Genomic DNA, 12,079 nt, shown 5'->3' on the forward strand with positions numbered 1-12,079 from the left:
TACTCTCAATTTTTATTCCACCCATACTGGAGTAGCTGACGATCAAAACTCTTATGTAAGTATTAATAGAATAGTATTATTGTTACGATTTTCGCTCGGTATGAAATGACTTTTTAAAATGAGCGCGACCTCCCCTACTATAAAGCCAATCAAGACAAACTTTGACTAATTTGGCAATTAACCACTATATAATATTACTAGCTGTTGCCCGCGACATCGTCCGCGTGGAGTTTAGTTTATATTTGTCCCCGTATTTATATTGTGAGGGAACCGCACATTCTTCCGGGACAAAAACGTTCCTTGTCCCAGATTCAAATTAGTATCTCCAATGTCCATGCCAAATTTCATCAAAATAGATTAAATAGTTTAGGCGAGAATCATAAAAGTTTATTGTGCGGGAACCGTATATTTTCCGGCATAAAAAGTATCCCTTGTCTTTTCCCGAGACTGAAAGTATTGCCATACCAAATTTCATCAAAATAGATTGGACAGTTTACGCGCAAATCATTAAAGGATATTGTGCAGTAACCGTACATTTTTCCGGCACAAAATGTATTCTATGTCCTTTTTCGGGACTCAAAGTATCTTTATACCGAATTTCAGCAAAATGGGTCCAGCCGTTTACGCGTGATGTCGTGAGTCGTGACCACGCGATATATGACATTCTGCGCGGCTTCGCCCGCGTAAATTAGATATTTCACAGACAAATTAGTCCACCAAAAATAGCCTATGATCCTTCACGTGGTCTATCTGTGCAAAATAACAGTAAAATTGCTCCAGTAGTTCGTGAGATAAGCTCTTTCAAATAATTTGCCCCGTTTTTTTCCACATTTTCCTCTATTTCTTCGCTCCTATTAGTTTTAGCGTAATAAAATATAGCCTTTGTCGATAAATGTGCTATCTAACACTAAAATAATTTTTTGCTCGTTACCCTTTAGCCGCCAAGGTCGGATATTTACGACCAGTACCACTACTCGGTTAATCTGCCTTTTTTGTTTGATAGCACTGTATTATATTAAAATAATGTTTATATTTGGTAAATAGTTAACGAAGTAATCATTTACAATTGATTACACTTTAGTTTCTTAATTATAGAAGATCTAAAAATAATGTCTAAAGTTAAATAAATTACCGAAAATATTCTTAGAAAAGTGTATTGATGTCCAACGCCCGAGTCGGAAAAATCCGACAGTAGGGACGGGACATACAAAAATACACATAAATTAAAACATTTCTGTTTTTACTAACTAATTTATTATAAAACAAATAAAGCAATGGTTACTGAACAAATAAACTTGTTTGTTCTACTTAATTTATAATAAATATAGTATAAAAATTTCAGTGATTGAATTGACGATTCCCATCCCTGGCCTGCATGTTTAGAAACGAATGTTGTCAGGACACCCTGCGCCACGGTCGGAAAAAGACGACCGCTTCTGACGTCATAAGAGAGTGCCACCTTCTAGAATTTTCCACTAGTGTTGTGCTTATGATAATGCTATCGATAAATGTGATTAAAGTGGATACTTAAATTAGAAATAAAATTACAATAAATTACAAAGTAACGCTTTCCTATCTGTCTGTCTGCTACGACATTTAGATGAAATTGTATGCGTGCAAAGGGGATGGGATATCGATCTACTATTGAAAATCTATATTTGTAGTAGGTTATATTTTTAAACAACTCAATTATTTAATCCGTGGAAACTATGAAATTAATGTTATTTGAAATGTAATAACAAATATTATCGGGAATTAAGTCACTTCACTATTCAAGCTATTTTTATTTAATGTTTTTGCCAGCGTTGTATCTTTACTAAAAACATTATGGATTCAAATACTAGATATCAGTTTATACTTTATATAAATTATAAATTAAGAAATAAATTATCGACATCGAAAAAGATAAGTATTGCACATCATTATTTGTTGTAGGTATAAATTTTTCGATTCATGGTGGCGGCGCTAGAGGCACGACAATTGATTTGAAGCTCGGCGGTTAAAAGGTTAAAAACAGCAGCACTAAGACAATTATTAAAATATGCATAAAATATTTAATTGTATAAATGTACTTTAATTATAATAATAAAATTAAAATAAAATAAATATTTAGGTGGGGCTCCCATACAAAAAGCACAGATTTTTGTCTTTCTTTGCCTTATAACAGTACGGAACCGTTCGTGCGCGAGTCCGACTCGCACTTGGCCAATTTTATTTAATTATTGTTTGTGGACGCAGCAGCTTCATAAAAATCATCAAAATCATATATTTTTTCTTCTTTTTTAAAGCTTTTCCCACCTGTAGCCTTAGCACGGCCACCAGTAGAAATTCAAAAGTATGGACAAACTGTGGACATAAACTAAAGGTGCCGTTCCGATCTTTACGGCGGCCAATCGCGACCGACACAAATTCAATTAAAATGTCATAGAGTAGGATATTATTTGAATTTTTGGGAGCGAAAAAAGATCGGAACGCTACCTTAAGTTTATCTCCACAGTTTGTCCATACTTTCGCATTTCTACTGGTGGCCGTGCTAAGGCTACTGGACGCCCTTTTATCCAAGTAACATAAATGTCCTTGTATGAAAAGCCACAATTTGGAAATTAGGGCTTTTCATCATAAAATTCAGAACGTAGAAGGACATTCTATGGCTTTCTAATTAATGTTCTGTTAGGGAAAAATATTGTTTTTTTTTCGGAATTCGGCCATGTTTCCTTCGAGACAGAAAAATAAAGTTTTCTCTGCTGATTCTGAATGTATTTATAACTCTATTTGGCCAAAAATGGAAGTTACGCCCTTTCTTATCGGCGCGGTATACTTTGACTTGTTTTTTTGCATTTATCTCCGTAAATATTGATTTTACAATGAAAATTATAAGAAGTCAAAATGTAGAAAATTAAAACAACAAATTTGGTTCTTATCATTTTCGTAAAAAAATAAAAAATAAAGGAGATATGTTTAAAAAAAAGGAGATATATTTGTAAAATAAGATTTGATCTTCAAACCAATATGGCGGCTAACGCACACGTCGGATTCGGTCGAGTTTTTGATTTTAAGCTATTCATGACTAAACATAGGTGCAAAAAAAATTCTGACTAATTAATTTCAGATCCCACACAAGGCTCAACTAACTCTACTGAGCTATAGTTAAATGTCTCCGGGTACGGCGGTAAGTGTTACAAATAGGCAGAACAATTGAAAATGTACTTATGATAATACATTATCATATCGAGGTGATACAGGCTACAGCTAATTTCTTTTTTCACACTTTTGAAGGCGGTACCGAAAAAAACCGAAACCGACTTCACTAGAGTAGGTACCGGTGCTCACGGGTCGCGGGTTCAAATAAAACGAAGTCGTCGCGTTTAATGCTTTATTGTTACGTCACCACACTCAGTTATGACACGATGAAATATAATTTACAGTTAACCTAACCTAGTACAGCACAGAGAAGCGTCGCGGCGTCGCGGCGCCCGTCGCGGACGCAAGCACTACGACACAACTAACAGCTACGGCCACAACCAGTCACATCACGCTCGCTTCACAACCTCCCGTCCGCCCCGCCCCGCCCCACCCCGCCTCTCGCGGCTTCGCGGACCGTTCATTATGTAACACGTAAGCGCGACTAAATATTACTTCTTTTGCAACTTTTATTTGAATGCATAGTGATTAGTTAAAAAGTCGTACATAGCAGGATTCATATCGAGAACCGCGGGCGGCCGAACCCTCCCCCGCAGGCCCCCGCCCCGATACGGCGAACGATAATACGAAACTACCTAGCGTCCCCGGGAATCGTGCGCCCGCCGATTATAAAAAAAAGTCTCTAACGTAGTATCTTCTGGAATGCTCTCGAACATTCAAAAAGGCTGGCCCGACTCGAGGGCCGAGTCTTCGAAAGCTTCGCGGCGCACGCGCGACCGCAACACCGAGTTATAATAATATATTATAAAGAATATACCGAGAAATAGAGCGAAACCCCGCGCCGAGCCCGAACCGACTACCTCATAACATTCGTATACTCCGGGCCTAACTTCTAGGTTACAATATAATCCGAACGTATAACGGATGTCCCGCCCGACCGCTCGACGACGACGCGGCGGGCCGATCGGAGCGTGTCGTGCTCGACATTTACGGCTTAAATGTTATGCTAATTGTATGAAATATCTATACTAGGAATATTACACATCGTAAACGGCGCGGCAGAGCGACGGCCGCCCCGGGCCGACAGCGGCTCCCGCTCATTGGACGCTTCGATTCGAAAGTAGTCGGTTCGGGTCGCGACTCGCGACTCGGGCGCGCGTCGCTCGCTCGCTCCAGTACCGGTGACTTTGATCGAAATAGTATTACATATACACTATACGCAGCTCGTTACATACGCTCAATTAAACTATAACGTAATTTCAGTAAACTTTTATCACATTCATAAAACACAGTAGCTGAGGCGGGCCGGCGCTCGGTCGGGGGGGGCAGGCCAGCGCCGCCGCCCGCCGCCGCCGCGCCCGCCGCCGCGCCCGCCACCGCCGCCGCCGCGCGCCGCCGCTACACCTGGAAAAAAAACCCCGCAATGTTCATTTTATGATCACTTCAATACGGTATCTAAAATAGCACAACAGGAGTGACGACGAGGTGAGAATTTGGCTGTTGTTCTGTGTACAAAATTTCAGTTTCATAACTAGTTTTTTTTTTTGTTATGAGCTTGTTATTTATGAAAAAAAAACTTAATTTTTATAAACCATTCCACAACTTTATAGTAATTTTTGTAATCGAAACCAAGAGGTTTCGAAATTATAAATTTTAATTAAATATTTTAATTAAATATTACGTTTATGAAAGATCATAAACGTAATATTTAAAATAACTATACTATCAAACGAAGTCTTCCAGCGAAGCTTACGAACTACAAAACCGTGACGTCATTATTTCGGTAGCATTTTGTAAAGAGCGTTTTGGGAAGTCTAATTTATTTGATTTTTGATTGGTACCTTAGAATTTTTTTAAGCTAACAGTGTCATTTAATTTTAATCGATGTTTATATATTTTTTGAGTGGTCCTATTTACCAACGAGAAAAATATGTATTCATCTAAGCTATTATTAGCGAGGACGACGCGGAGGTGGAGGGTGATCGGCGGAGTACTCACCGGCGCGCGGCGGTCAGTGGAACTCCTCGAGGCAGAGCGCGCAGGACCAGGAGCCCTCGGGCGGCGCGGGCAGCGGCGGCTGCAGGCAGTACATGTGGTAGCCGCGGTCGCAGTCGTCGCAGAACAGCAGCTGGTCGTCGTTGTCGCTGGTGCCGCACAGCGAGCAGCACTTGCACTCGATGCACTGCCAGCGGTACTTGCGCACCGACACGATCATGTTCGCCGTGAACTGCAGGCACGTGGGGTGACCTGCGCACGGAGCGAGTTAGCGGCCGTCCCGCGAGCGAACACTCGACTAGGTACACCAAGTTCACTTACTGTTGGGCACATTTCGGCGCCGATCCGGCGATCGCCAGGTACCGGGGGGACGGGGTGCCATGTGCCGAACAATAGTGAAATGAGACGGGGGAGGGCGCCAGGCGGCCGGCGCGCGGCGCGGGTGTCGCGACTGCGTAAGGAAGTGCCATTCACTATTCTTCAGCACAGTGCGGCGGAAATAAAAACAACGTCTCGCTACAACGGCATATATTGAACACCGACCGGAAACTGGCGGATATGCACTTCCCTACCGACGTCCGATACGCGACACGACACACTGTCGCGCGACCCGGCCGCCGGACCCACCCACCCGTCGAGCGTACGTTCCGTGGAGGAGGGACCGCGACGATTCCGAATACGCTACGATCTTCGTACGAAACTTTTTAAAATTCATTCGAGCCAAAGCGGGGGTCGCTCCGACTCCACGGATACATGCTCCTCGACGGCTCGGTGTCCTCCAATCGCACAACATACACAGTACATAGTGGGGCGCGCGCGGGCGGGCGTCGGGCAGGGCGCCGCCCGCCCGAGCGACGGAGATTTTCGAGTCCGTGACTAGAGACAGAGTAAACTATAATAATTTTGGTCTAAGCTGTAAAATATACCTAAAGTATAGTAAATCTAGATAGGGGAAAACCATGTAGAATCTAGTAAACTTAACATAGTATGCACTTATAATTTTAAACAAATAATTTGGTTCGAACGACTTAGAAGTGAGCAAGCGAGACACGTCGGAGCGGCAGCACAACCTTTCCGTCCCGCGCTCCTCCTCGGCTCGGGTCGAGGGAGTCGATAAGGCACATCGAAAGCTCTACGAATGTCAGACTTAAGTTAAACTTTGGTCGGGTTCCGGACGCGAAGCTTGTGCTTTTACACATCGTTTTCGTCGCTCCTACCCGATTTCTGATGTTTTTGAAAAAGTTTATAAGATGTTGTCCGATCGGCTGACGTCGAGTGTAAAGCGATCGACGCCGACTCTATTGAATATATAAACTCGTGTCAAAAATTATCAAAAATCAGGCGTAGGCGTCTTTAAATCTAGTGTAGGTAACGGTAAAACATAAAATGATGATATTATGTAAAATTTCAAAACATACAACATCGTCAAATTATAACATCCACTACTCCGTAACATCACTAATAACACTTATCTCCACTCGCACTCTCACTAGAAATCGTTTTGGTGGTAGTTCCTACAGTAACATAAAATATTGTAACAACGTGGTGAACAATAATAAAATTTTATACTAAAATACCTCCAGTGGAACAGGGCAGCGGTTAAAGTACACGAGGCCGCTCCTCGAGAACGTCTAGGTACACATAACTTTTTTATTGTAAATAGATTATTTTGTCACATAATATTAAAAAAAAAAACTACTCAAATTATACTAATAAAGATAACACATAATTGTCTTTTACTAGTGCAAGACTAAAATATATGAAAGTACCTAGTACACTTAACGCTAATGTAAATACAACAGAACATAATATTATCATATTAATATTTGGCATCCGTGTCGAGTGCGGCCGGCGAAGAGGCGGCGCGGGGCGGAGCGGGGAGCGGAGCGCGGGGAGCGGAGCGCGCGGCGCCACCCCTCGCTCCACCCCGCCCCGCCTCGCCGCCGGCCGCGCAACTAAAAAATATCATTGTAAATAATAATAATTAATCTACGAGTCGCTTTGCGTCGACAAAATAATTTAAAATTTAATTTTTATTTGTATATGACGTAGGATGCATAGATTTGTATCGTTACGCTCAAAGACCGAAAACGCTCAGTGAGCGGAAAAATAGCTCACAACGCGTTGCGGTCACAGTGAAACAACCACGACGCGAAATTCGCGTTGTGGCCCTAGTGAAAAGGAGCACGACGCGTTCTGGCAATGACAAAAAGACCACAACGCGAAATTCGTGTCGTGGCTGATATTCTGTTCGTTTTTCTTGATTTGTTCTTGATTGATTAATCGTCCATAGCTATGGAAGATTATATTTGAATTACCACGCGTACTACAAAATATTTTTTCTCTTACTATATCACTGTATAACTTGTTTATCATTATTATTTATAAAATATCCATAGTTCCATACTGTCCGTACTAATATTATTACTGTCTGTCAGGTAGTATTATATTTAAATTAAAATAAAACTACATTTTTATTATTTATTGAGATCAGATTACGTCTCTATATTAAAAAAAAAACAACCAACACGTTGCGCCAGACAGACAGATGGAACTATGGATGTTTTATAAATAATAATGATAAACACGTTATGTAGTGATTATTAGTAAAAGAAAAATATTTTGTAGTACGCTGGTAATTCAAATATAATCTTCCATACCTTACGACGGCTATTCAATCAAAAAAAAATCAAGAAAAACGAATAGCATATCAGCCACGACACGAATTTCGCGTTATGGTCTTTTTGTGATTGCCAGAACGCGTCGTGGCCGTTTTCATTAGAGCCACAACGCGAATTTTGCGTCGTGGATGTTTCACTGTGACCACAACGCATTGTGAGCTATTTTTCCGTTCACTGAGCGTTTTTGGTCTTTGAGCGTAACATATACACTTAAGAGTCCGTATATTTCTATAAGTTTTAATGCACAACATGTAAGATCATTTCAATTATAATCTAATGTTGGAGCTAGATTTTTTTTAAGTATTTTTAAATAATCCAACTCAAACCCGCGACAGTTTTGTGATTTTTGCTGTAAAAGGTTTAGAATATCACCTGTTTATGGATTGTATTGACGTCTCGGTATGAAAAAAATACAATGTACTGTTGAAAAAGTCGTCTATACAATGTTGGAATTACTTTTTACCACTTTAATATGAAATAGCTGAGTAAAAAAATATGTAACTCGGCAAAATTTTAGAGAAAATGGGCAAAGAATTGCTGTAAATTTCGGCAACTTGGAGTTGTAATTCATAAAAAGAAAACGACAGAAATAATCGATAGATAAAATTCTATCCAATTCAAGAAAACAGAAAAAAAAAGAAAGCAAATTGTGCCAAAAAACACGATTCAATACAACCTAAATCTCACATTATATCAAGGCTGCCTTGCGGCGAGTGAGATTTAGGTTGTTTTGAATCGTGTTTTTTGGCACAATTTGTTTTATATTTTTCTTCCAAGTTGCCGAAATTAACAGCAATTCTTTGCCCATTTTCTCTAAAATTTTGCCGAGTTAAGTACCTACATATTTTTTACTCAACTATTTCATATTAAAGTGGTAAAAAGTAATTCCAACATTGTATAGACGACTTTCTCAACAGTACATTGTATTTTTTTCATACCGTTAAGACGTCAATACAATCCATAAACAGGTGATACTCTAAACCTTTTACAGCAAAAATCACAAAACTGTCACGGGTTTGAGTTGGATTATTTAAAAATACTTAAAAAAACAAAAATCTAGCTATCTAGCTAAATCTATATATCTAACTAAATACTGTATTTTAACTGTTAAATCACGTCTGTTAAATCGGCAAAATTTCGTATACGGACTCTTAACGATGTAAATAAATATAACTCTGCTCTATAGTAAATAAAATGATTTGTGAAAATATTTCCTTCGAGTGACGAGGGAAATGCGACTTCGACCTCTGAAACTGTACAATAAAATCATAGCATCAGCCGGGACCTCCTCCCTTCCGATTATAAAATTACGTCTACAATGTATAATATAGTAATAATATAATATAGTCTACTCGATTTCATAAAAACAATCATAGAATGTATATATTTTGATCGACAAACATAACGATTGGAATGTTCGGGGGCCGCCGGCCGCGCCGCCGTCGCCCGCCCCTCCCGCCGTCCGTCGCACCGGCGCGCGGCGGCGGTCAGTCGGCCGACGAGCGGGGGGAGCGGGGCGCGCGGTAGTCAGTGCAGGCGAGCAGCAGGCGCGCGCTGTCGGCGAAGGCGTGGAACACGTCGGCGGGGTAGGAGCGGGGGCGGGAGCGGCACTCACCTGAGCGGCCGCAGTCCGAGCAGCTGACCAGCTCCTCCGCCGTGCCCGTCTTCTTGTTCTCGCGGTCGTCGCCCAGGCAGAAGTCGCAGTACGGCGACGGCGACGCCTGCAAAAACCCGCACGTTTTTAAATACGCTCGACCCGAGAGTCTCGGACCCCTAACACTGAGTCTAACGCGAGGAGGAATCATCAGTCTGTTATCTGTATATATTTTGAGGAGCGAGCGAGAGGAGAGATTCAATGAATCAGTACGAACGAACTTGTTGTTATGGTAGAGTGTAGACGACGGCTACGCCTTTGAGATGATTCAGACCGCAACGCGATTTCTAAATTTATATGGACTTGACAGATTCGGAAGACGTCTCACACTCACGAAATCTGTCAGATCCATACAAATGCATCCGCGTCGCGCCTCGCCTCGTTGCGTTTTGAATTGACCCTTAGTCGTCGTCATTAAAAGAACAAAATGAGGACGTTTTTTAAACCAAACTAGATAAAATTACCGTGACCCTGTGTGTGAATGAATACCTTGAATAAAAAAGATAACTTATAAAATATAAATAAATTATATGTACTAGCTGTTGCTCGCGACTTCGTCTGCGTTAACATCTTCTTCTTCTTATATATAAAAATGGATTTTCAAATGTGTTAGTCGCGCTAAAGCTCGAAAACGCCTGAACGGATTGGGCTGATTTTAGTCTTAAAATATTCGTAGAAGTCCAGGGAAGGTTTTAAAGTGACACGAAGTTCACCGGGGCAGCTAGTAGTTGATAACAAAGATGGATAGTTTCCCATTTTTGTGGTTCCTTATACAAACGGTAAAAACGGGACCTTATTGCAATGACTTCGCTGTTTGTCTGTCTCCAGGCTGTATCTCAAGAACTTCGGCAGCAAAATTTTTGAAATTCCTACAAATTATGTATTTCTGTTACCGCTATAATAACAATTAATGCTATTAACATAAATTAAGAAATTTAAAAAAACCCCGCCAAACAACTTTAAAAAGTAATGAAATAATATTTACTGCCTTTAAGTTCAAATAATTCCTAACTTGTGTAAAGTAATATTTTAGTCCATAATTGTTGTCACGGTGTGTCGGGGGACCGCCAAGTAAACTACAACCTACAACCCCCAAGTCGCTGATTATCTCCATTCGGTTCGCTGTGAACTGATCCTTAAATCGCCTTAAAATTATGTAAGTTCAAAGTATAGTCGAAGTCTCAGGCCTCAGCATTAATTCTTTGTGAATTGGATTGTTAGGATGTTAACCGGTTAGTTCAATTAAGAAAATCTATTCCTGAAAGTTAAACGGCTATATGAAACATCTTCGCGTCAAACAATAGTGCGATGTAGATACCTATTACCCAACAGTGACATCTTTTATTGACTAGAGTACATTAACAAGTATATGAAACTGTTCGTGCAAGCTATATCGCGATCTAGACGACCAGCAGCGACATCTATTATTATCAATAGAAAAAAATAGCAAAAAATCACGTTTGTTGTATGAGAGCCCCCCAAAATATTAAATTTATTTTGATTTTAGTATTTGTTGCTAAAGCGGCAAGGGGGCGTCCACAAATTACGTGAGGTGTTTTTACAAATTTTCTGGTGAGATTTCGTGCGATTAACGTGTTGGATTGTTTGACAGTCAGTAGATGTAATTATATATTTAAAGCGGGAATTAAATCAGATCCGACTAATTACCGGCCTATTTCGATTTTACCGACTCTTAGTAAAATATTTGAAAAAATAATATTACAGCAATTACTGTTACATTTTAATTTAAATAATTTATTACACAATAACCAATACGGTTTTACTAAGGGTCGTTCCACAACGGATGCTGGTATAGGTCTTCTTTGTAGCATATTTGAAGCTTGGGAGGAGTCACAGGATGCCTTAGGTATTTTTTGTGACCTCTCTAAGGCATTTGACTGGGTCGAGCATGCTACTTTAGTCAAAAAATTGCACCACTATGGCATAAGGGACTCAGCACTCAGCCTTCTTACCTCAAAAATAGGACTCAAAGATTTGAAGTTAATAGTAAAAGATCCAATGGGACCAAAATAGAATTAGGTGTACCACAGGGATCCATTTTAGGACCATTTCTTTTTCTCATCTACATTAATGACTTACCTTATCTAGTTAAGGATAATGAGATAGTACTTTTTGCTGATGACACTTCACTTATTTTTAAAGTGAAGCGACGGCAGTCAAATCAATATATATATCAAAAATAGTACATTGGTTTAATATTAATAACTTACTTTTAAACTCTAAGAAAACCAAATGTTTAAAATTTACTTTGCCCAATGTTAGGCAAGTTCAAACCAATTTACTATTAAATGATGAGAAAATGAATTTGGTGGACTCCACTGTATTCTTAGGCATTACATTAGATAGTAAATTACAGTGGGGTCCTCATATTGCTAATCTTGCAGGTAAGCTCAGTTCTGCAGCATATGCAGTCAGAAAAATTAGGGAAATTTCTGATGAAGACACGGCAAGACTAGTTTATTTTAGTTATTTTCACAGTAGAATGTCTTATGGTATCCTTTTATGGGGAAACGCTGCGGACATCAATACAATTTTTGTGCTGTAGAAGCGAGCTATACGCTCAATCTATAAAATGTCAGCTTTTGAA

General features: G+C 40.0%; 1 protein-coding gene across 2 annotated transcripts in view; it reads right to left on the minus strand.

Moving 5' to 3' along the window:
• Positions 1-4,517: 4,517 nt before the first annotated feature.
• Positions 4,518-12,079, minus strand: part of LOC121730321 (zinc finger protein ubi-d4 A) — a 34,642-nt gene continuing 27,080 nt past the window's right edge. For both annotated transcript variants that reach the window (XM_042119332.1, XM_042119325.1), the window contains 3 exons: positions 9,433-9,538; positions 5,140-5,388; positions 4,518-4,545 (listed from right to left, as the gene is read on the minus strand). In XM_042119332.1, the coding sequence (XP_041975266.1) occupies positions 5,153-5,388; positions 9,433-9,538 (342 nt within the window). In that variant the 3' untranslated portion in view covers positions 4,518-4,545; positions 5,140-5,152. The remainder of the gene's footprint in view (positions 4,546-5,139; positions 5,389-9,432; positions 9,539-12,079) is intronic.

Source organism: Aricia agestis, chromosome 1 (assembly GCF_905147365.1).
Source record: "Aricia agestis chromosome 1, ilAriAges1.1, whole genome shotgun sequence".
Classification (NCBI taxonomy): domain Eukaryota; kingdom Metazoa; phylum Arthropoda; class Insecta; order Lepidoptera; family Lycaenidae; genus Aricia; species Aricia agestis.